The sequence below is a fragment of the Anabas testudineus genome, chromosome 6 (genome assembly GCF_900324465.2).
Source record: "Anabas testudineus chromosome 6, fAnaTes1.2, whole genome shotgun sequence".
Lineage (NCBI taxonomy): Eukaryota > Metazoa > Chordata > Actinopteri > Anabantiformes > Anabantidae > Anabas > Anabas testudineus.
In genome coordinates, this window is record NC_046615.1 from 20,809,581 (window position 1) to 20,835,719 (window position 26,139).

At 38.7% G+C, this 26,139-nt stretch overlaps 2 protein-coding genes across 2 annotated transcripts; both read right to left on the bottom strand.

Moving 5' to 3' along the window:
* Positions 1–2,815: 2,815 nt before the first annotated feature.
* On the bottom strand, positions 2,816–6,869 carry LOC113165399 (ras-related and estrogen-regulated growth inhibitor-like protein). The gene is made up of 2 exons (XM_026364831.1): positions 6,847–6,869; positions 2,816–5,550 (listed from the first exon to the last, which is right to left on the bottom strand). The coding sequence occupies exon 2, from the start codon at positions 5,544–5,546 to the stop codon at positions 5,265–5,267; it is 282 nt and encodes a 93-aa protein (XP_026220616.1). The 5' UTR covers positions 5,547–5,550; positions 6,847–6,869; the 3' UTR covers positions 2,816–5,264.
* Positions 6,870–17,088: 10,219 nt separating this feature from the next.
* On the bottom strand, positions 17,089–24,898 carry LOC113165354 (ras-related and estrogen-regulated growth inhibitor-like protein). The gene is made up of 5 exons (XM_026364773.1): positions 24,666–24,898; positions 21,929–21,985; positions 21,140–21,213; positions 19,626–19,774; positions 17,089–18,327 (listed from the first exon to the last, which is right to left on the bottom strand). Exons 1-5 carry the CDS (start codon positions 24,715–24,717, stop codon positions 18,042–18,044), a joined length of 618 nt encoding a protein of 205 aa, XP_026220558.1. The 5' UTR covers positions 24,718–24,898; the 3' UTR covers positions 17,089–18,041.
* Between the last annotated feature and the right edge of the window lie 1,241 nt (positions 24,899–26,139).

The window sequence follows — 26,139 nt, forward strand, 5'->3', positions numbered from 1 at the left end:
GAGATTAAAACATTATTGTAGGGACAATTTGTCACAATGAATCTACTTATTGTTGTGTTACACTGTGTGTAAGTTTGTGTTTGTGAAGTCCAGTTTGAAAGGTTTAGTTTCACTAGCATGAAGCAGGCTACAGGAGCTACAGCACAGCTAAATGTTCACTAGCTCACTCGGCTCATGAAAACTATTTGAAATTTGGTTGAACAGCACCAATATAGTATAGTATCCAGTATATATACGTCCAGCAGGCAATCGCTGTGTGTATAATAATAAATTCATGCAGCATGACCGCAGTGCATGACAAAAACATCCCTTTGAGCAAGTCACAGTGTCACAGTCAACAGTCTACAGTGTTCATATCTTACTACACCAATATTTTATTTCTATGTTTTAATGAACAGGCAGTCAGCACCAGACTAAACAGCTTAAAGAGCTATTTATTTTTGCAGCCATGATTGCAGTCACAGTGAAGGATGGCGAGTACAGAGTAAAGTACCATATGATGCTGCAGACAAACTGTTCCTTCTCTAACATGGATCCATTTCTTTGGAGGTTCAAGTGTTTGGAAGCCATCCAATCCCTTGTCACTCCGACTAAGCTGCCTAGTTTTAGATTGGAGTAAGGATGTGCTCACCAGCTGTGAGATTAAGGGGAACTGATCGATGGCCTTTCTGATTGGCTCTCGCAGTGTCCCAGCAGCATCCAATCCCCTTGGTTCAGCCGAGCCAAAACCAATTCTTCCTCCACACAGGGGCCAAATAAGATCACTGACCTGAAGCTACAAGGCCACGCTTGGACGTTCCTCCTCCATTTGTCTGCACTCCTTATTTCTCTGGAATAAAAATGAGATGGATGGAAGGAAAGAGGAGTGGGAGATGAGGTTATGAAGTGGATTTTATCACAGATTTTCCTTCTTTACGTTAATGCATGTTTTCCTGACATCTTGTTATTTTTATGTGAGCTAATGCTGGCAGCGTTTCCGCGCTGCTGTCTCCAGGAATTACCTGTCAGTCAAACTCAGTGGGTGGCACTGTGATGTCTTTTTCTTTAGTTTCCTGTTCAGTCTCTGTAGGTGGAGCTCTTTTCTTTTTCTGTTCAGCCACAGTGGTTATGGCTGCTCCTGCCAACTACATACTTTTTTCTCTATTCAAAGCAGCCTGCTGTTGCTGCTGGAAATGTAAAATGCATGACTTCCTGTGCAGATTTTATTTTTTTAGAATAACAAATGGAACGTCTTTCAGAAATGGTGCATAAATGCGTTTCTCTGAAAATGTCAAGGATCATTTGAAATGAAAACCATAAAAATCTTTGTAACTAAAATGGATGAAATACAGCACAAGCACATAAAACGATGTCACCACGTGTTTAATGTGTTTAAGTTCGTGGTATAACATCATGATGAATAATATTTCACAGAGAAACGTGTTCGCTTTGTTCATTGATTCATAACAACTGACAAAAAAGACTCCTGCAGAGATTCGGTTTTCATTTGCCACCTGTGCTGTGATGATGATGACGAACGTGAGGAGGCTGCAGTGTTTCCTGTCTAGTCTTCACTAAATATTCTTCATTTGAATGTGTTAAAGAGGCACTGAGAGGCAATCAGAGGAGACACATTTTTATTAAAACAGTAATTGGGTTATCGTGCATAAGTTAACAGATCTATCCACACGGCTAATTTACACTTCACTATGTCTGATCTGTCCAATAGATGAATATGATAATTTTGGATGCAGTTGATTCTAAATGTGTTTGAAGCTCTAACTGGGACACACAAATATGCACAGACTTGACCAGATTGACCGTGTACAATCATGAAACTGGCCACACTTAAACTCAAGCTTAATACTGTACTGTATGATGTCCATGTATTTTCAAATGAATAAATCAGTGGAGAAGAAAAATAACAACTGCAAAAGCTTGTTGGTGGAAAAAACACAGGTTAGCAGCTGTGAGCACACGTGTATTTGTATGTGTGTATAAATTAATAGCAGCTAGCGAAACATTAAAGACAGAATCAGGGTCAGATTTTATGTCATGTTGCAAAGATGGCTCTCAATGTGCTCAAACATCCTTTGAAAGTAGTATGTAAATGAGCAAGGTGATATATAAAAATAATGAATAGGTCACACTTCTTTTTAGTATTATATATTTTACATTACATACAGTTCTCCAAGTCTAAATAAACTGCACAACATTTCAGATTTCAGATTTCAGACACTAATAACACTGTTACAGTAAATAGTGTAAGTGAGGATTTAAAAACTAAACTTATATGACATGTTTCTCCACAATTTTCCATCACTCAATGGTTTGATAAAAATGCTTTGAATATACTCCAAGTGTGACCTGTCTGACAGCGCTCTCAAAGCAGAGGAATTCTTTCTAAGTCGTGCACCTATCTTTTATCTGCCTTCATAATTTGAGTTGACTGTGTAATAATCTCAAAAGCAGCAAATCATTGTATGTGGAATCATTCTCAGATAACTGTGCTGACATCTAGTGGGCCTGTGGGGAACATGTCTTTGTTTGAAAGCCAAAATCCAAGATAACAATCGTGCATTTCTCACTTCTCCTGCCTTCAAACTGCTATTTTTAGCAGTTACACACAGGAAATTCCTCCATTTTTTTGTACGGATTTAGAGAAATGCCTTCTCTCATGATCATCTAATTAAAGTTAAACTGAAGGGAAACAGCAGCCCCTCTGAAGAACTGAAACAGGCATCTTATTAAGCAATGTTTAACTTTAATTTCCTCTGGAACAGCCGGTGTTTTTACAGTATTTACAACAGGAACATTCATCTACAGAATGTTTTTCACGTGTGGTACATTCTTTCTGTACAACATCATGGTGACATAACTGGATTTAAGAAGAACAACAGCACAGCATTAAATCAGTTCATGCCCTTAATTGGTATGTGTAAGCGTTTTTAGAGGGTTTAATTACATTTAAAAGTCATAAAAGTTCATGTTTAAGATGTTTTTCAATTCTTTTGACTCTGTGGAATAACTGAATTATTAAACTGGCCATTAGTATATACTGTAGGTAATACTATTTGTCAGATGAACATACATCACTGTAATGATTAATACAATTTAAAATACGTCTTTAATAATGGCAACAATATGGAAATATAAGCAGTGAGCTGGAGTATGACAAAAGCTGGATCATTAACCGTGCAAAGTGGGAAACTGACCCGGCACTAATAAAACTGCAGGTTTGCTTAATTTAGTTTCTGTCTAAACTGATAAAACATTTGTCTGAACTTGTGCGGTGATGGTTTTGGATCATTGTTGTAATTTATCAAATGTAATCATGAACAATCCAACAGTAAACCATTATTATTCCCTCACAAAGGATGACTGAGCAACAGTCAAAACAGAATTGTTTCTACTGAGCACTGAGATCCCAGCCAGTCGAGGCAGATGGCCGCCCACCCTGAGCCTGGTTCTGCTGGAGGTTTATTTAATTAAAGGGAGTTTTTCCTCTCCACTGTCACCTACTGCTTAATGAAGTGGGATTTATTGGGTTTTCCACGTATAACTCTGTATAGGTCTTAAACTTTACATTGTAAGGTACCTTGACTTTTTCTGTGGTTTGGTTCTGTGTAAATAAACAGAATTAAACTGAAATGAAATTGAGAGTACTGTTTCTGTACTGTACCACTGAAACTTCAGTGTAAAGTGGGGGTCAACAGAAGCCCAACAACAGATTTTTGCATGATGCAGGATCTGAGAGGTTAATCCAGCCAAGGGTCTGAAGCATCACAGGCAACATTACAGTAAGAACTGATAAACAAACATAATGGCTGACGGTGTAGTATTACTGTGAAAACAAATCTCTATTTCGATGCTGTAATATGCATGAAACCTCTCTTTTTACCCCTCATTTCAAACATATAAAAGACATGTTTCCCCACATCACGTTACAGAAAGTCAGTTTAAGCCAACAGCAGATCAGAATCCCGACAGGATTCATGAAATAAGGCTTTAATGTGTTATTTCATTTAACAGGATGCAGTACTTGTAACACACTGTGAGCACACTGATGAGGGAGACTTTGGTGTTGGGTAAATGCTCAACAAATATGTTGGTTTAAGAAAAGCTGGCTGAACATTTTACTGTCGCTGGGTAATCAGCAGCTAATAACACTCACATTCCTCCATGTTGGGACGAGTGAACGATGGAGGAGAAACCGATTACAGCCAATCAAACCTTCTCACTTTAACGTATCAGGTGCAGAAACTTTGCCAATACGCCAGCCAGAAATTAAGCTTGGAAATCAGCTCTGTGTTGGTGTCAACAGTAATTTGATAAACTGTGTCTGTAACTATTTGGACTGGATGCTTGGTGAAATATTTTAGTCTGGTTTACTTCATGTTCAATCAACTATTTTCTGAAGACAACTTATTTTTTTAGAAATTATTTTTTAGATATTTGTACTATGAAAAACTCAACCATCGTATTCATTGGGATCATTCCTCTGTTCTTTTTGAGGTTTCTTCCATTTTGAGGAGGGTTGTAGTTTTTTTTAAATCTAATTTAGAAATCTAAGAACAGATTGTGTCACTGTGTCATGTTATTTTGAGTTGATGTCATTTCATAACATTGATTAATTTGCTTCTGTGCTGACGTGAAGCAACTTGAATTTCCATTGTCTATGAAAAGTGCACACAAATAAAATTACCTCGACTGCGTGTGTTTTCACATCCATCCTATTCCTACTACAGATTGTGCTTCATTTTCTGTACAGCTTTGCAGCACGGTTGGGACCATTTACAAATTTTCTTAGTGGTTAAATTATTTCAATTAATTCTGAAAAGAACTTCATCAGACTTCAACCTCAAAGCTCTTTAGCCAAACAGGTGAAAGATTTTTTTTTAAGTAAGGCGTCAACAGAGTATATGTGGTATTAGAACTGGATTCTCCGTCTACTAGTTCCCAAACTTTTCAACTTGCAACCCTTGAAACACCCTCAGAGAAAAGTCTGATTTTGTGCAGGAAGATAGATTTTTCTTAACCATCCTCCGAACTACTGCCCCATCCAATGATAACCTGCTTTGTTTTTATCCCAACAGCACAATCAGACTTTTCTAAACAGCTGTTTTAACTCAAAGCAGAAGCCTAAAGAGAACATTTTGTAGTTGCAGACCCACAGCTCGGGGTAGTTGCTCGGATTTTCTACGTTACCTCTTTGCAAATTCACTTTAACATGGCTCCAAACACATAACATCCCAGTCCCTCCAGGTGATGAACAGCCAAAACCATCACACCGACTTCCTCCTCTTGCCAAACACATTGTTGATGAGTTTAGCCATAGACTTGGAGCCGCTGTAGCGACGTCGGTCAGCTCGGTACTTAAGATGCTCCATCACCTGCCGGATGAGTTGAGTGAAGAGGTTGGCGATGTCCTGGTAGCTCTCGGCTGCTGAGACCTCCTGGAAGTGACAGCGGTTCTCCTGCGCCAGGCAGCGCCCCTCGTCCTCACACACCTGCCGGGCGTGACACAGGTCCTGCTTGTTTCCTACCAGACACACAGGAACTCCCATCTCCCTGAAGCAGAGACATGAACTGATCAGATGAAGAAGATGAGGAGCCATTTAAATAATCCTGATTTATTTAACCCCCAAAACCCATCATGCATTTTGTATAGAGAAGCACTGTTCAGACTCATCACCTTTATTTTATTTAGTAATATTCACAGATTTAAAATACACTAAATATAATTCAGAACTTTTGGGGGACAAATGCGGAATATTTTATACAATCAATCAATTAAGTTTTGAAAAAAGCAGCAAGAAAACCTTCTTTTAACAAAAGCTAATTTAGAAAAGTAAGAGTAAAACGTTTTTCCAACTTGAAATAATGAGTTAAATTGGCAGTCTACTTTAAAGTTAATATAAATTCTTAACTTTAAAAATTGCAAATGAATTAGCAAATTTAAATAATCTTTTTGTATTTACCTGCACTTTATTTATTTCTTTATGTTTCCTTCAGTTTCTTTATTTATGTCTTTGTGTTACTACACAAAACAAGTTCCCCCTGGGATTAAAGAGTTACTTAACCCTCTAGTTTACTTCTGTAATTTCCTTTCAATCCTATTCTCTAACTGTATGACCCCTGACTATTTTTGGCTTCTAAAACAAGTAAAAACTGAACTAGTAAACAACCAAATCCATGATCTAACACACACATAACACAAGTCAATCGAATATATACAGAATTACAAATCCTTATCTTCATCAAGAAGTACTGATCTCACTGATCTATCCTCGCGTTCTTGTCACTGAATTAATACCTAAATCTCTTTCTCCACATTATCAGGAATCTTGGATACAAGTCAGGGAGCTTGATGGATGTGGGAGGGATGTTTTCCAACAGACCAAACTTAGGAGATGCCTGTAGGTTTGCAGTGAATCCCTCACTTGTCATCATGAATCATTTATCAGTTTGTCAGGCCAGTCAGGACTCCCAGCATTCCTCAAACTCAAAACTGCATGAGAATCCCTGTTCAGTGTCAAAGAAAGTAGGGCAACGTTTTGTTTTGCCCTGTTTTTTGTAGTGTTTACAGCACATTCAGTTAATAAACAATTTACACGAATATACTGTATCTCAATAATTGTTAGAATCCCCAAATGGAATTGTTTGCAAACGTTAACACTTCAGTTTGGTGATTTTGCATTTGGTGCGAAGAAAAACTATGAGCAAACCCTTTTTAAACCCTTCAAAATTGCGGTTACCATGCCTATTGTATTGTATTGCAGACATTATTTAGGCAGATTTCTGAAATAACAGTCTTAAATATTTAAGAGTCTGTTTGTAGAATAAGACTGCACACGTAAGGCTGACCCTTTGCAGTTGTCTATGCGCGCCTCTCGACATTCACACGTGAAGGATGGCGAGTACAGAGTAAAGTACCATATGATGCTGCAGACAAACTGTTCCTTCTCTAACATGGATCCATTTCTTTGGAGGTTCAAGTGTTTGGAAGCCATCCAATCCCTTGTCACTCCGACTAAGCTGCCTAGTTTTAGATTGGAGTAAGGATGTGCTCACCAGCTGTGAGATTAAGGGGAACTGATCGATGGCCTTTCTGATTGGCTCTCGCAGTGTCCCAGCAGCATCCAATCCCCTTGGTTCAGCCGAGCCAAAACCAATTCTTCCTCCACACAGGGGCCACAATAAGATCACTGACCTGAAGCTACAAGGCCACGCTTGGACGTTCCTCCTCCTTTGTCTGCACTCCTTATTTCTCTGGAATAAAAATGAGATGGATGGAAGGAAAGAGGAGTGGGGATGAGGTTATGAAGTGGATTTTATCACAGATTTTCCTTCTTTACGTTAATGCTGTTTCCTGACATCTTGTTTATTTTATGTGAGCTAATGCTGGCAGCGTTTCCGCGCTGCTGTCTCCAGGAATTACCTGTCAGTCAAACTCAGTGGGTGGCACTGTGATGTCTTTTTCTTTTTTCCTGTTCAGTCTCTGTAGGTGGAGCTCTTTTCTTTTCTGTTCAGCCACAGTGGTTATGGCTGCTCCTGCAACTACATACTTTTTTCTCTATTCAAAGCAGCCTGCTGTTGCTGCTGGAAATGTAAAATGCATGACTTCCTGTGCAGATTTTATTTTTTTAGAATAACAAATGGAACGTCTTTCAGAAATGGTGCTAAATGCGTTTCTCTGAAAATGTCAAGGATCATTTGAAATGAAAACCATAAAAATCTTTGTAACTAAAATGGATGAAATACAGCACAAGCACATAAAACGATGTCACCACGTGTTTATGTGTTTAAGTTCGTGGTATAACATCATGATGAATAATATTTCACAGAGAAACGTGTTCGCTTTGTTCATTTATTCATAAACTGACAAAAAGACTCCTGCAGAGATTCGGTTTTCATTTGCCACCTGTGCTGTGATGATGATGACGAACGTGAGGAGGCTGCAGTGTTTCCTGTCTAGTCTTCACTAATATTCTTCATTTGAATGTGTTAAAGAGCACTGAGAGGCCATCAGAGGAGACACATTTTTATTAAAACAGTAATTGGGTTATCGTGCATAAGTTAACAGATCTTCCCCACGGCTAATTTACACTTCACTATGTCTGATCTGTCCAATAGATGAATATATAATTTTGGATGCAGTTGATTCTAAATGTGTTTGAAGCTCTAACTGGGACACACAAATATGCACAGACTTGACCGATTGACCGTGTACAATCATGAAACTGGCCACATTAAACTCAAGCTTAATACTGTACTGTATGATGTCCATGTATTTTCAAATGAATAAATCAGTGGAGAAGAAAATAAAACTGCAAAAGCTTGTTGGTGGAAAAACACAGGTTAGCAGCTGTGAGCACACGTGTTGTATGTGTGTATAAATTAATAGCGCTAGCGAAACATTAAAGACAGAATCAGGGTCAGATTTTATGTCATGTTGCAAAGATGGCTCTCAATGTGCTCAAACATCCTTTGAAAGTAGTATGTAAATGAGCAAGGTGATATATAAAAATAATGAATGGTCACACTTCTTTTTAGTATTATATATTTTACATTACATACAGTTCTCCAAGTCTAAATAAACTGCACAACATTTCAGATTTCAGATTTCAGACACTAATACACTGTTACAGTAATAGTGTAAGTGAGGATTTAAAAAAAACTTATATGACATGTTTCTCCACAATTTTCCATCACTCAATGGTTTGATAAAAATGCTTTGAATATACTCCAAGTGTGACCTGTCTGACAGCGCTCAAAGCAAGAGGAATCTTTCTAAGTCGTGCACCTATCTTTTATCTGCCTTCATAATTTGAGTTGACTGTGTAATAATCTCAAAAGCAGCAAATCATTGTATGTGGAATCATTCTCAGATAACTGTGCTGACATCTAGTGGGCCTGTGGGGAACATGTCTTTGTTTGAAAGCCAAAATCCAAGATAACAATCGTGCATTTCTCACTTCTCCTGCCTTCAAATGCTATTTTTAGCAGTTACACACAGGAAATTCTCTCCATTTTTTTGTACGGATTTAGAGAAATGCCTTCTCTCATGATCATCTAATTAAAGTTAAACTGAAGGGAAACAGCAGCCCCTCTGAAGAACTGAAACAGGCATCTTATTAAGCAATGTTTAACTTTAATTTCCTCTGGAACAGCCGGTGTTTTTACAGTATTTACAACAGAACATTCATCTACAGAATGTTTTCAGTGTGGTACATTCTTTCTGTACAACATCATGGTGACATAACTGGATTTAAGAAGAACAACAGCACAGCATTAAATCAGTTCATGCCCTTAATTGGTATGTGTAAGCGTTTTTAGAGGGTTTAATTACATTTAAAAGTCATAAAAGTTCATGTTAAGATGTTTTCAATTCTTTTGACTCTGTGGAATAACTGAATTATTAAACTGGCCATTAGTATACTGTAGGTAATCTATTTGTCAGATGAACATACATCACTGTAATGATTAATACAATTTAAATAGTCTTTAATAATGGCAACATTGGATATAAGCAGTGAGCTGGGATGACAAAAGCTGGATCATTAACCGTGCAAGTGGGAACTGACCTCAGGCACTAATATTATAATACATGTCTAGTTAATGTTGCTATAACTGTATAAACATTTGTCTGAACTGCTGATTCGTGTGATGGTGTTTGGATCATTGTTGTATTTATCAATGTAATCATGAACAATCCAACAGTAAACATTATTATTCCCTCACAAAGGATGACTGAGCAACAGTCAAAACAGAATTGTTTCTACTGAGCACTGAATCCCAGCCAGTCGAGGCAGATGGCCGCCCACCCTGAGCCTGGTTCTGCTGGAGGTTTATTTAATTAAAGGGAGTTTTTCTCTCCACTGTCACCTACTGCTTAATGAAGTGGGATTTATTGGGTTTTCCACGTATATCTCTGTTAAGGTCTTAAACTTTACATTGTAAGGTACTTGACTTTTTCTGTGGTTTGGTTCTGTGTAAATAAACAGAATTAAACTGAAATGAAATTGAGAGTACTGTTTTGTACTGTACCACTGAAACTTCAGTGTAAAGTGGGGGTCAACAGAAGCCCAACAACAGATTTTTGCATGATGCAGGATCTGAGAGGTTAATCCAGCCAAGGGTCTGAAGCATCACAGGCAACATTACAGTAAGAACTGATAAACAAACATAATGGCTGACGTGTGTAGTTACTGTGAAAACAAATCTCTATTTCGATGCTGTAATATGCATGAAAACCTCTTTTTACCCCTCATTTCAAACATTAAAAAGACATGTTTCCCCACATCACGTTACAGAAAGTCAGTTTAAGCCAACAGCAGATCAGAATCCCGACAGGATTCATGAAATAAGGCTTTAATGTGTTATTTCATTTAACAGGATGCAGTACTTGTAACACACTGTGAGCACACTGATGAGGGAGACTTTGGTGTTGGGTAAATGCTCAACAAATATGTTGGTTTAAGAAAAGCTGGCTGAACATTTTACTGTCGCTGGGTAATCAGCAGCTAATAACACTCACATTCCCCATGTTGGGACGAGTGAACGATGGAGGAGAAACCGATTACAGCCAATCAAACCTTCTCACTTTAACGTATCAGGTGCAGAAACTTTGCCAATACGCCAGCCAGAAATTAAGCTTGGAAATCAGCTCTGTGTTGGTGTCAACAGTAATTTGATAAACTGTGTCTGTAACTATTTGGACTGGATGCTTGGTGAAATATTTTAGTCTCGTTTATTCCTAATGCATCCAATTAAATCATTTCTCTGGATAATCATCGGCTGCAGTCTCATCTTCCATTCGCTGCAGTGTTAAAAGAAACTGCTGTGCATTAGACCCCTCTTGTCCTTTATTTTGATCATCAATGCCAATGCAACGGCTGGCCCCGACTAAAAATTACAGGCTGTTCACCAGCCCGGACCCCATTAGGCTAATTGCGCTAAGAGCAGTCTGTGGCTGACATTAAAGGTGAGCTGTGGTTGGGGCTCTAATTAGCAGTCTGTGAAAAAAGGAGGCCTTTTTGGCCATCTGCTATGGCATAACTTGCCGTCATGCCCTCTGTGTGAAAAGGGCAAAGACAAATTTAGGTGATGTTTTGTGGAAGGGCTGTTTGTCAGATATAATGCTATGCGAGGCTGGGTCACCGGGTCCACATTTCATACAGTAACAGCCGAATTTAGGGGAGGGAAAACCAGAAATCTGCTGCAATTTGTGGCAGGCTGCACATGGTTTTGCATATGAAACCACAGCCTGCTGTTTCTTGTCAGAGCTGAAGGAGAAAAACTGTTTTTCTTACATTGAAGCATTTATCATTTTCTAACACATGCCTTGATTATATTTAGGTTTAATTTCTGAATTTTCTCGGTCGCTCCACCACTTCAGACTGAAATAACTCAACAGCTGCTGCATGGACGGCCACACATTTATCTACAGACATGCTGCACAGAGAATGAATCTTGCTGACTTAGCTGATCCTCCAGCATCACTATTAGGTAAGATTCCAGTTTATCCAAAAGTTTGGATTGTGTGCCAAAAACCTGCAAAACTAATTCCTGCCAGCCTCAGGTTTATTTTTTGTTCAGGGCAAATTTATCTTTCTCGTAACTCACTTTGTTTTTTTACTTTTTTGTTATTAACTGGGCTAAACTTCCACAACCCTTCACCCAGGAGGAATGGAACGAAGAGCAAAACACGAAGGAAAAACAAGTGTTTTACAAACTCGTTTGATTGTCACAGAGCTGCACCTAAACTCCCCGGGGTATGATGGTTTGCTTCAGCTCCTTGATTGGCTGGGAAAATCTGGAAAGTCTAAAGGTTACAGAGGAAAAACAATCAACAGATTCCCTGTTGACAACTGGGGAGTGTTCGACACAAGAGGCTGTGTTACAGCTACATTAGAATTGATAGTATAACACAATATACAATAAACTTGTGCTTGATAACACTGTACAGTGGACTTTAGCTGACATGAGGCAAGTTTTTATGTATTTCTGTCTTTCTTTTCTTTTGCAGTACTCAGACATATGATACTAGAAATATTGCTTCATATGAACTATGAGCTAAATTTAAACATACCTGAGAGAAATCATTATAATTCAATCTAGTGGGGTGTTTCTAGGTGTGAGTTTGAGCAGCTATGTGAGGCTGAACTGGACATTTCTGAAAAAGGGAGCATCGCACATCATGAAGTTTCCCAGAATAAACAAAGGATTTCACACCGTATTATCATTTTTCACATTACTATATGTTTCAGATTAAATATCACCAACCAAAGAAGTAGCACACTAATCCTTTGGTAATTACTACTTAAAATTTAAATTCACTCCTAAATTGTGTTTATTATGGGCTCGTTTCTCTGGATCCCTGAAGAGGAGCACGTGCACAACATGAATATCTTTTAAAAACCTGTCACATATACAACACTACTGTAGTGACCTTTACATGGATCATATTTTGATTTACTTTCTGACATGTTTGGGCAACTTTCCTCTACCACAGACGCAGCCTTCTGCTCTTGAAGAGGATATTTTGATCTGTCAAGACATCTTCAAATACAGTTGTTCATGCACAGGCCTTTCCAGGACTGGAACACAAAGTAATGTAATATCGGTCCTCACACCATCTGTGTCAGGATGAGCCACGCTTCTAAAGCTCATCTATGAGGCTGTAACATGTCTGAATATGGTGATGATCATGATCAGCTGCAGTGCTGCTCCTGCTTCATGTGGGTCCTGTTTGGATTGTGATTCTTTCCAATACAGGTAAATCGAGAACTGATCCTGAGATTAAAACATTATTGTAGGGACAATTTGTCACAATGAATCTACTTATTGTTGTGTTACACTGTGTGTAAGTTTGTGTTTGTGAAGTCCAGTTTAAAGGTTTAGTTTCACTAGCATGAAGCAGGCTACAGGAGCTACAGCACAGCTAAATGTTCACTAGCTCACTCGGCTCATGAAAACTATTTGAAATTTGGTTGAACAGCACCAATATAGTATAGTATCCAGTATATACGTCCAGCAGGCAATCGCTGTGTGTATAATAATAAATTCATGCAGCATGACCGCAGTGCATGACAAAAACATCCCTTTGAGCAAGTCACAGTGTCACAGTCAACAGTCTACAGTGTTCATATCTTACTACACCAATATTTTATTTCTATGTTTTAATGAACAGGCAGTCAGCACCAGACTAAACAGCTTAAAGAGCTATTTATTTTTGCAGCCATGATTGCAGTCACAGTGAAGGATGGCGAGTACAGAGTAAAGTACCATATGATGCTGCAGACAAACTGTTCCTTCTCTAACATGGATCCATTTCTTTGGAGGTTCAAGTGTTTGGAAGCCATCCAATCCCTTGTCACTCCGACTAAGCTGCCTAGTTTTAGATTGGAGTAAGGATGTGCTCACCAGCTGTGAGATTAAGGGGAACTGATCGATGGCCTTTCTGATTGGCTCTCGCAGTGTCCCAGCAGCATCCAATCCCCTTGGTTCAGCCGAGCCAAAACCAATTCTTCCTCCACACAGGGGCCAAATAAGATCACTGACCTGAAGCTACAAGGCCACGCTTGGACGTTCCTCCTCCATTTGTCTGCACTCCTTATTTCTCTGGAATAAAAATGAGATGGATGGAAGGAAAGAGGAGTGGGAGATGAGGTTATGAAGTGGATTTTATCACAGATTTTCCTTCTTTACCTTAATGCATGTTTTCCTGACATCTTGTTATTTTTATGCGAGCTAATGCTGGCAGCGTTTCCGCGCTGCTGTCTCCAGGAATTACCTGTCAGTCAAACTCAGTGGGTGGCACTGTGATGTCTTTTTCTTTAGTTTCCTGTTCAGTCTCTGTAGGTGGAGCTCTTTTCTTTTTCTGTTCAGCCACAGTGGTTATGGCTGCTCCTGCCAACTACATACTTTTTTCTCTATTCAAAGCAGCCTGCTGTTGCTGCTGGAAATGTAAAATGCATGACTTCCTGTGCAGATTTTATTTTTTTAGAATAACAAATGGAACGTCTTTCAGAAATGGTGCATAAATGCGTTTCTCTGAAAATGTCAAGGATCATTTGAAATGAAAACCATAAAAATCTTTGTAACTAAAATGGATGAAATACAGCACAAGCATATAAAACGATGTCACCACGTGTTTAATGTGTTTAAGTTCGTGGTATAACATCATGATGAATAATATTTCACAGAGAAACGTGTTCGCTTTGTTCATTGATTCATAACAACTGACAAAAAAGACTCCTGCAGAGATTCGGTTTTCATTTGCCACCTGTGCTGTGATGATGATGACGAACGTGAGGAGGCTGCAGTGTTTTCTGTCTAGTCTTCACTAAATATTCTTCATTTGAATGTGTTAAAGAGGCACTGAGAGGCAATCAGAGGAGACACATTTTTATTAAAACAGTAATTGGGTTATCGTGCATAAGTTAACAGATCTATCCACACGGCTAATTTACACTTCACTATGTCTGATCTGTCCAATAGATGAATATGATAATTTTGGATGCAGTTGATTCTAAATGAGTTTGAAGCTCTAACTGGGACACACAAATATGCACAGACTTGACCAGATTGACCGTGTACAATCATGAAACTGGCCACACTTAAACTCAAGCTTAATACTGTACTGTATGATGTCCATGTATTTTCAAATGAATAAATCAGTGGAGAAGAAAAATAACAACTGCAAAAGCTTGTTGGTGGAAAAAACACAGGTTAGCAGCTGTGAGCACACGTGTATTTGTATGTGTGTATAAATTAATAGCAGCTAGCGAAACATTAAAGACAGAATCAGGGTCAGATTTTATGTCATGTTGCAAAGATGGCTCTCAATGTGCTCAAACATCCTTTGAAAGTAGTATGTAAATGAGCAAGGTGATATATAAAAATAATGAATAGGTCACACTTCTTTTTAGTATTATATATTTTACATTACATACAGTTCTCCAAGTCTAAATAAACTGCACAACATTTCAGATTTCAGATTTCAGACACTAATAACACTGTTACAGTAAATAGTGTAAGTGAGGATTTAAAAACTAAACTTATATGACATGTTTCTCCACAATTTTCCATCACTCAATGGTTTGATAAAAATGCTTTGAATATACTCCAAGTGTGACCTGTCTGACAGCGCTCTCAAAGCAGAGGAATTCTTTCTAAGTCGTGCACCTATCTTTTATCTGCCTTCATAATTTGAGTTGACTGTGTAATAATCTCAAAAGCAGCAAATCATTGTATGTGGAATCATTCTCAGATAACTGTGCTGACATCTAGTGGGCCTGTGGGGAACATGTCTTTGTTTGAAAGCCAAAATCCAAGATAACAATCGTGCATTTCTCACTTCTCCTGCCTTCAAACTGCTATTTTTAGCAGTTACACACAGGAAATTCCTCCATTTTTTTGTACGGATTTAGAGAAATGCCTTCTCTCATGATCATCTAATTAAAGTTAAACTGAAGGGAAACAGCAGCCCCTCTGAAGAACTGAAACAGGCATCTTATTAAGCAATGTTTAACTTTAATTTCCTCTGGAACAGCCGGTGTTTTTACAGTATTTACAACAGGAACATTCATCTACAGAACGTTTTTCACGTGTGGTACATTCTTTCTGTACAACATCATGGTGACATAACTGGATTTAAGAAGAACAACAGCACAGCATTAAATCAGTTCATGCCCTTAATTGGTATGTGTAAGCGTTTTTAGAGGGTTTAATTACATTTAAAAGTCATAAAAGTTCATGTTTAAGATGTTTTTCAATTCTTTTGACTCTGTGGAATAACTGAATTATTAAACTGGCCATTAGTATATACTGTAGGTAATACTATTTGTCAGATGAACATACATCACTGTAATGATTAATACAATTTAAAATACGTCTTTAATAATGGCAACAATATGGAAATATAAGCAGTGAGCTGGAGTATGACAAAAGCTGGATCATTAACCGTGCAAAGTGGGAAACTGACCTGGCACTAATAAAACTGCAGGTTTGCTTAATTTAGTTTCTGTCTAAACTGATAAAACATTTGTCTGAACTTGTGCGGTGATGGTTTTGGATCATTGTTGTAATTTATCAAATGTAATCATGAACAATCCAACAGTAAACCATTATTATTCCCTCACAAAGGATGACTGAGCAACAGTCAAAACAGAATTGTTTCTACTGAGCACTGAGATCCCAGCCAGTCGAGGCAGATGGCCGCCCACCCTGAGCCTGGTTCTGCTGGAGGTTTATTTAATTAAAGGGAGTTTTTCCTCTCCACTGTCACCTACTGCTTAATGAAGTGGGATTTATTGGGTTTTCCACATATAATTCTGTATAGGTCTTAAACTTTACATTGTAAGGTAGCTTGACTTTTTCTGTGGTTTGGTTCTGTGTAAATAAACAGAATTAAACTGAAATGAAATTGAGAGTACTGTTTCTGTACTGTACCACTGAAACTTCAGTGTAAAGTGGGGGTCAACAGAAGCCCAACAACAGATTTTTGCATGATGCAGGATCTGAGAGGTTAATCCAGCCAAGGGTGTGAAGCATCACAGGCAACATTACAGTAAGAACTGATAAACAAACATAATGGCTGACGGTGTAGTATTACTGTGAAAACAAATCTCTATTTCGATGCTGTAATATGCATGAAACCTCTCTTTTTACCCCTCATTTCAAACATATAAAAGACATGTTTCCCCACATCACGTTACAGAAAGTCAGTTTAAGCCAACAGCAGATCAGAATCCCGACAGGATTCATGAAATAAGGCTTTAATGTGTTATTTCATTTAACAGGATGCAGTACTTGTAACACACTGTGAGCACACTGATGAGGGAGACTTTGGTGTTGGGTAAATGCTCAACAAATATGTTGGTTTAAGAAAAGCTGGCTGAACATTTTACTGTCGCTGGCTAATCAGCAGCTAATAACACTCACATTCCTCCATGTTGGGACGAGTGAACGATGGAGGAGAAACCGATTACAGCCAATCAAACCTTCTCACTTTAACGTATCAGGTGCAGAAACTTTGCCAATACGCCAGCCAGAAATTAAGCTTGGAAATCAGCTCTGTGTTGGTGTCAGCAGTAATTTGATAAACTGTGTCTGTAACTATTTGGACTGGATGCTTGGTGAAATATTTTAGTCTGGTTTACTTCATGTTCAATCAACTATTTTCTGAAGACAACTTATTTTTTTAGAAATTATTTTTTAGATATTTGTACTATGAAAAACTCAACCATCGTATTCATTGGGATCATTCCTCTGTTCTTTTTGAGGTTTCTTCCATTTTGAGGAGGGTTGTAGTTTTTTTTTTAATCTAATTTAGAAATCTAAGAACAGATTGTGTCACTGTGTCATGTTATTTTGAGTTGATGTCATTTCATAACATTGATTAATTTGCTTCTGTGCTGACGTGAAGCAACTTGAATTTCCATTGTCTATGAAAAGTGCACACAAATAAAATTACCTCGACTGCGTGTGTTTTCACATCCATCCTATTCCTACTACAGATTGTGCTTCATTTTCTGTACAGCTTTGCAGCACGGTTGGGACCATTTACAAATTTTCTTAGTGGTTTAATTATTTCAATTAATTCTGAAAAGAACTTCATTAGACTTCAACCTCAAAGCTCTTTAGCCAAACAGGTGAAAGATTTTTTTGTAAGTAAGGCGTCAACAGAGTATATGTGGTATTAGAACTGGATTCTCCGTCTACTAGTTCCCAAACTTTTCAACTTGCAACCCTTGAAACACCCTCAGAGAAAAGTCTGATTTTGTGCAGGGAGATAGATTTTTCTTAACCATCCTCCGAACTACTGCCCCATCCAATGATAACCTGCTTTGTTTTTATCCCAACAGCACAATCAGACTTTTCTAAACAGCTGTTTTAACTCAAAGCAGAAGCCTAAAGAGAACATTTTGTAGTTGCAGACCCACAGCTCGGGGTAGTTGCTCGGGTTTTCTACGTTACCTCTTTGCAAATTCACTTTAACATGGCTCCAAACACATAACATCCCAGTCCCTCCAGGTGATGAACAGCCAAAACCATCACACCGACTTCCTCCTCTTGCCAAACACATTGTTGATGAGTTTAGCCATAGACTTGGAGCCGCTGTAGCGACGTCGGTCAGCTCGGTACTTAAGATGCTCCATCACCTGCCGGATGAGTTGAGTGAAGAGGTTGGCGATGTCCTGGTAGCTCTCGGCTGCTGAGACCTCCTGGAAGTGACAGCGGTTCTCCTGCGCCAGGCAGCGCCCCTCGTCCTCACACACCTGCCGGGCGTGACACAGGTCCTGCTTGTTTCCTACCAGACACACAGGAACTCCCATCTCCCTGAAGCAGAGACATGAACTGATCAGATGAAGAAGATGAGGAGCCATTTAAATAATCCTTATTTATTTAACCCCCAAAACCCATCATGCATTTTGTCTAGAGAAGCACTGTTCAGACTCATCACCTTTATTTTATTTAGTAATATTCACAGATTTAAAATACACTAAATATAATTCAGAACTTTTGGGGGACAAATGCGGAATATTTTATACAATCAATCAATTAAGTTTTGAAAAAAGCAGCAAGAAAACTCTCTTTTAACAAAAGCTAATTTAGAAAAGTAAGAGTAAAACGTTTTTCCAACTTGAAATAATGAGTTAAATTGGCAGTCTACTTTAAAGTTAATATAAATTCTTAACTTTAAAAATTGCAAATGAATTAGCAAATTTAAATAATCTTTTTGTATTTACCTGCACTTTATTTATTTCTTTATGTTTCCTTCAGTTTCTTTATTTATGTCTTTGTGTTACTACACAAAACAAGTTCCCCCTGGGATTAAAGAGTTACTTAACCCTCTAGTTTACTTCTGTAATTTCCTTTCAATCCTATTCTCTAACTGTATGATCCCTGACTATTTTTGGCTTCTAAAACAAGTAAAAACTGAACTAGTAAACAACCAAATCCATGATCTAACACACACATAACACAAGTCAATCGAATATATACAGAATTACAAATCCTTATCTTCATCAAGAAGTACTGATCTCACTGATCTATCCTCGCGTTCTTGTCACTGAATTAATAACTAAATCTCTTTCTCCACATTATCAGGAATCTTGGATACAAGTCAGGGAGCTTGATGGATGTGGGAGGGATGTTTTCCAACAGACCAAACTTAGGAGATGCCTGTAGGTTTGCAGTGAATCCCTCACTTGTCATCATGAATCATTTATCAGTTTGTCAGGCCAGTCAGGACTCCCAGCATTCCTCAAACTCAAAACTGCATGAGAATCCCTGTTCAGTGTCAAAGAAAGTAGGGCAACGTTTTGTTTTGCCCTGTTTTCCTATAGTGTTTACAGCACATTCAGTTAATAAACAATTTACACGAATATACTGTATCTCAATAATTGTTAGAATCCCCAAATGGAATTGTTTGCAAACGTTAACACTTCAGTTTTGGTGATTTTGCATTTGGTGCGAAGAAAAACTATGAGCAAACCCTTTTTAAACCCTTCAAAATTGCGGTTACCATGCCTATTGTATTGTATTGCAGACATTATTTAGGCAGATTTCTGAAATAACAGTCTTAAATATTTAAGAGTCAGTTTGTAGAATAAGACTGCACACATAAGGCTGACCCTTTGCAGTTGTCTATGCGCGCCTCTCGAATCTGCAGCAGGATGTTCTTGGCATTGATGAAGGAGGTGCGATCACTGATGTTGTACACCACCACAAAGCCGTCTGCCCAGTCCACTGGCTCCTCGAGTATACACCTGGCCTCTGAGCTCTGTCAAGGTTCAGAATCATGCAAAATCTTGAACATGAGCTTATAGTCAAGGTCCAAGTTTCCAACAACTTTGTTTTTGTTTAAATCCACATACTGAAGACACTGAAGATTTTCTGTGTTAAGCCAGACCACAAACTTTCCCAAACTAAGTGCTGCAAGAACCTAAACAACAATTGAACTCACAAAAAGTCAATATATTGTGTGAACATTTTATGTTTTGGTGGAAATAGGCACAAATGCATGGCTCCACGTGTGGCTTTGTTGACATAAACTTAAAGATAAAATAGCCATAAAGTGGCTAAAAGAGTCCAGTTTACACAGGGGAGAAATGTCTCTGTGCAAGTTTTAAGTCACCTTGAGGAAAAATAAACACTAGAGGAAGGACGAGGGGCCCAAGGACATGTCTGAGCCCTCAAACCACAGAGCTTCACCACTGTGAAAAAGCACTCATCCCTTTGTCTGTATTGGCTCCATAGTTTCTTTGAGCAGTCCAGGTCAGAAGGGCAGGACACCAACCCAGTGTTTCTTGTTAGAAGGCAGCGTTACAGCAAGTTTAACCAACAAAGACACAGACTGGCTCTTGTTTTGCTGAGCCTGGGGGTATTTCAATAAAATACTAACTGTGTAGTAAAATGACTTTCAGGCCTCAGTCTTGAGCTTGATGCACGACTCATATCTTCGAACAGACAGCCACTGGCTTACATCTCCACAAAATATGCTCAGAAATCCTCTGGATTTCCAACTTTAAGTGCTGCTTGAATCACACACGTGCAGGCCCAACGTAAAGATCTGACCACAGCTCACCTCTAGGCCATGTTCGTGTGCTGCAGCTTCCCCAGCAGACTATAAAACAGCAAGTGTTTTACTGTGGTTAAACCCCTGTAGCTCCAAAACAAGAAATGATTATGTTTTCGCTTCAGCTGAAGGATTGCATTGTATTTTGTTGTTTCCAGAGAAATTCAATATTTATAGACAATTTATTTTAGCAATGATTCTCTGACAATTAATACAAAATGTTGGAATCTAAAGTCTGAGTAAATTTCCAGCCCACCTGAAGAAATGTGCGAGGAAACCAAATAACTAAAGCTCTGCTTTTCTAATAAAATCTTCTCAGAAATACCCACACAGATTGGATCGGTTTAGCCATATTTGCTGTGTTTAAGATCCAAGGGCTCACATCATTTTTCCACCAGCAGGTTTTTATAGTTGTTCTCAATAATTTTTCTTTTGTGTTATTATTTTAGACACATTATATTTGTTCATACTTCTGGCTCAGATGAAGATCAGATCAGATTTTATGACAAATTAATGCAGAAAACCATGAAATTCCAAAAGGTTTGCACACTTTTTCTTGCCACTTTGTACCTGAGAGCAGGGGTCAAAAACCTCCAGATTCAGCTGTCTGCCATCGATGGACAGCCTCTTATGGTACAGGGAATCTGTAATGAGGATTAGAAACAGTAAAAAAATCAGCCAAGAGATTGATTAATTTAATTAGGTATCCTTGTCTCATTAAAAGAATAGCTTCTTACAAAGAGAATTGTAGGGAGTCCAGTACCTTTCTTGAATCTGTCTATTAAATATAAAGCAATAAAGTTTGTGTTAGTTTAGCTTAGCATGCAATAGATTCTGGAAACAAGGAGATGGCTCCAACTACACATCTAGGGACCTGCAAAGGAGGAGGTTAAGGTTCCCAAATGTGAGGTACATCACTTCTTTTTCTGACAAAGGTATAAAAGCAAATAAGCCTATACGCCTAACTTCATGGTAAGATTTATACAAATTAGATATAAATGAAATAAATATAACAAATAAGTAAGAAAGCCACGCAAAGAGTGAAATGTTAATGCATTTTTCCTAAAGTGACAAACTATTCCTTTAAACCTATAAGTCTTCAGGCGACATTTGTGCACTTCTAACTGACACACACTTCTGACTCTTCAGAAAACTTCATGCATCGCTGGTTGCTGCATGTCGAGCTGCACGGCCGCAGACTGGTCAGAGTGCCCACACTGATACCTGTCCAACACAACAATAAAACCACCAAGTGGACTCAATGTCCTGGCTGATCACTGTATAGTAGTTTACCAGGACCATAAGAAAACATCCATCCAAGAACCATTTCATCACCCCATTTAATCGTGAAACACTTACTTGTATTTGAGGCATATTCTCCAATGAAGCGTCTGGTCAGGAACCGCACAAGGACAGCTGGAAGAAACACGAGAAATGAAAAACAAAATGAATCATGGCATCATTACAATCTCACCCATCACAGGTGGCAGCAGTGAGGGGAAAAATTGCCCTCACTAACTCCTGCAGGCGTAACACGGTTCCAACAACAAGCTCTGGGATTCAAGCAGTGAAACTAAAGCCTCAGATGAAAGAGGCTCCATGGCTTCGCTTGAAGGTCTGCGTGCACATTTGGCAAGCTAAATGGTTATATTTCCCCCTCTGCTTCGCCTCCGAACTGAGAGCAACACATAAAACAGACCATCTGGGCCACTTTTGATCCCACTCACAATCAGCTTCAATTAAGGTCTGACGTTTCTGAAGGCCTGGTGGTGGCCATGGGCCTCCAGAGGGGTTATATAGGGGTTATACTTAGGCTACAGGGACACACAAAGATGGATGTGGCACAGCAAGTTACCCAAGCATGCATTCATGGAGTCACGATGATGATATCATTAGTAACAAGAACTAGACAATCAAAGCAGGAGTCAAAACAAACATTATTAAAGTGACTCATGCAGAGCGTGCACATGCAGCCAATAGAGGCTATAGCAAGTCCACAGTATCAGCTCTGCATCACTGCCAAACTTTAAGAGTGGAGGCATCCTATTGTTTTATTAAAGCTCTTACACAGAGCAGAGTCTTAACCACCAGCACCACCACAGAGACTGAGCCCAGATACTGTATATGCAACATGACTCCAAGCAGCAACAAGGGTCCTATAACTCTCCTCTTTGCCTAAACAGCATTTTTCCACTAGTTTCTAAATAAAATCTGGAATGTATTGACCTTGCAGATTGGAGGTATGGTTGCATAAACTGTTGAGAGTCTTGGGAAATAAGCTGCTGGAAGGTTTGAAAGTTGTTTAGATCAAAATGCAGAGTTGTTTTAGATATTACATATGTAAACATAGAAATCTATCAGCACAATACAGAACGGACAGAGTAAAAACCCTGCTTAGTTACAACAGAGACCTTACAGGTTGAGCACATGAATATATCTTTTCTTTTTTCCAGCCATCAAAACAGCTCCACGACACATGAGCTTTAATTTCACATAGACAGGGACTCTCTGAAGTTAGATATAATCTCATTATTTCAGTTGAACCCCACTGAACGGAGCCAGTGATGTGTTACTGCTTAAAAACGTGCAGCTTAATCAGATGTTCAAAGCTAATCTAACTGGCTAAAGTGGTTTAATAAAGTATAACATTTCAATGACCTGTGTTAATCTAAACCAAGCATGGCTAATCCTGGTCCTCAAGGGCCACTGTCCTGCTTGCTTTCCAACTACACCTGCCATCCCCACTGCAGATTACCTGGTTCAGGTGTGTTACTTTTAATGACATTTGTAAAGCTGTTTGTTCAATCCATGCCTCACTTTGCCAACAAGTGTCCAACTGAAACACAAAACTGTTGGTTGACAGGTGTGACAGTATCTTTAAAAAAGTTATTTTCCTGAATTCGTCCTTTCTCTGGGTTCAAGATATTTAAGATATTATTTCAACTGGAGCTGCTGGAGCCATTTCCAGTGTCTCTGAGCGACAGGTGAGGTCTGCAGATTAATAATAAACAGGAAATTGCAATAGTGTTTATTAACATCCACATTTCATCAATCTGTCCACAATCAATTAAGCTTAAATTTCTATAAGAGCAGATTTTAGAGTTAAGAAACCAGCTCATCTCTGAGCCCGCCCGTCGTCCAGCTCGGGCTTAAACCGTTTCCTCTATTTACATCTTTGGTCAACATATAGTTCCTCCCTGTTCATAACACCTTCGATAAGGCTGAATCCTCCCAGAATATTTAGGACAGGATAATACACAGACAGACCTCGAATTCAGATATATTAGTATGTCCTTTTGTATTTTTAGCTCACCTCAGCCCCTTCACATCCCATCAGATAACAAACTGTGTGTAGAATCATTGTGCTGCACTTTAAACATTTTGAATGATATTTCAGTGTCTGAAGGGGAAACAAGCAGCAAAAACAATTCCTAAAGTTTTGATTTGTCAAACATCAGGAACAAAAATGGCCAATATTCTTTAGTTCCAGCTTCTCAGTATAAGCTTTTGCTTTTCCTCTTTATTTATAGCATGTTATTAGTAAACTCAGTGTCTTTGGGGTTCGGAGAGTTGGCTGTACTTTGCACTATTTCATGACATTTGTTTAATCACATGATAAATGGATTAAACAAGAAATTAAGCTGAAGTCCAGCCAATAATGATAACAAGCATTAGCTGCATCTGAAAGTAATTTAGTTTTACAGTTTTTAAACCTTCTTAGAAAAATTTATTGATAGAATCTAGTTTGAAGCAGAGAATCACTGAAATGCAACTTAAATAAATGAAATAACATGAGAAATGAGCAGGTTAGTGTCCTCCAGATACTTTTTTCAGCACAGAACATCACTTGAAACATATTTGACTTCAGTAGTAAAGCAGATTAACCTGTTAGTGTAGTGTTGCTCACAAAAATCTAGAAGTCTAAATTTGCTACAGGGTTTGTTTTCCAAACCAGATAGTGATTGATTAGTCACCAGAAATATATATAAATAATTTGAAAATCCACCCCTCTTGGATTGTCATAACAAAAATAAAGCAGCACACGTAGAGATGTTTTTCTATAGCTGAATTAAAAAGCACACATCGAGCCGCTCACCTGATTTCCCAGCCCCCTGGCTTCCCAGCAGGGCCAGCTTGATGTCGTTCATGCCTGCGCTCTGTCAGGTCCTCAGCTGGCTCTCCAGCTCTGTGTTGTGTCTGGTATCTGGGTCGACACACTAAATGATCCTTACAGTCCAGGCTGAATGGGAGTACAGGACTGCACCCCCCCCCTCCTCCCCTCTCTTCCTCTTCAAAGGGCTGTTTCACTTTTTAAAGCCAGAGGGAGAAGAGAGGGGGGAAACAACTCTCCCACACACCTCTCTTTTCTCTTGTTTTCACTCTCTGTCCTGTGTCCAATATTGTTCAGTTTCCCTCTTTTCCCTCCCAATTCATCTGTTTTCTTACTTCCTTTCCTCTTTTGAGCATACATATATCTCTCTGTCCACCACCCCCTCCTACAGAAAGGTTGCTCAAAGGTCATTACTGACTAAAGTTGTTGTGCTGTTCCAGCTCCGGCTCTGTAACTGTAGTCCAGCTGCCATCTGTGGACGTTGCAATGTCACCTGAAATATATTTACCTGCTAAATCCCTGACAACCTTCTCCACAGTTAAGTAAATATGCAGGTTTTTTGACTGTCATTTGATTTAATATTTGTAAGAATGGACTCTTCTCTTTGATACTGTTTATAACAAGCATAAATATTAAATGTTACAGTTTTTAAACAATAATTCAAAAGCTTTTGGATAGTATCACTTTTAATATTTGCAGTTAAAAACTGCCTGAACACTAAAACCTAAAGCTGAGTTTCTATTATTGTGATGCTCTGTCAGGTCTTTTCTGCAGCTTTCGTCTGTTTCTGCTTGTTTTGGGGTGTTTTGTCGACAGCAACTGAAAAGCTTGTTTATCTGGATTCAGGCTGACTTGGTTATTTCTGAACATTAAACTGTTTTGCCTTTAAAATAAGTCATGGTTTGCTTTCACATCATGCTTTGGTCGTTGTGCATTTGCACTGTCAAGCACTGTTGAATCAGTTCCGAAACAGCTGGCTGCGTCTGAGCTTCTGTCAGCAGTTACAATATTAAAAAATACAAGAGGACCAGTTCTTTGGCAGCCATACATGTCCAGCCCATAACACTACCTCCACCATTCTGCACAGATGACGTGAGATGCTGCAGATCATGACCTGTACCTCCCCTTTTCTAAACTCTTTTCTTCATGGTATTTGAATTTAGTTCATCTTGTCCATAGGATGTTGTTTCAGAACTGTACAGGCTGTTCTCTGACTGACAAGAAGTTGTTTTGTGTGCGAGGTACCAGCCGATAACATCTTGTCATAAACCTTTGTCTGCACACAGAGTGCTATTTACTCTGGCCCCTTCCCTGACTGTTGAGTTTAACACAGCCTCCTGGAGGGTGCACCAGTGTAATGTTTCCAAAAAGTTGATGTGACAAACTAATTTTTTGCTGTTTCTCTTTTCTTATAGCTTTTTGTGTAGTAATGGGTTGTTTCTCAGCACCGGCAACAGAT

Excerpts from the sequence above, each read along its gene's own strand:
- LOC113165399 (XM_026364831.1), bottom strand. The coding sequence starts at position 5,546 with ATGGGAGTTCCTGTGTGTCTGGTAGGAAACAAGCAGGACCTGTGTCAC.
- LOC113165354 (XM_026364773.1), bottom strand. The coding sequence starts at position 24,717 with ATGAACGACATCAAGCTGGCCCTGCTGGGAAGCCAGGGGGCTGGGAAA. Across the intron at positions 21,986-24,665 it reads CCAGGGGGCTGGGAAATCAG|CTGTCCTTGTGCGGTTCCTG; the intron begins GTGAGCGGCTCG and ends TGTTTCTTCCAG. Across the intron at positions 18,328-19,625 it reads CGCATAGACAACTGCAAAGG|GGAGATGGGAGTTCCTGTGT; the intron begins GTCAGCCTTATG and ends TCTCTGCTTCAG.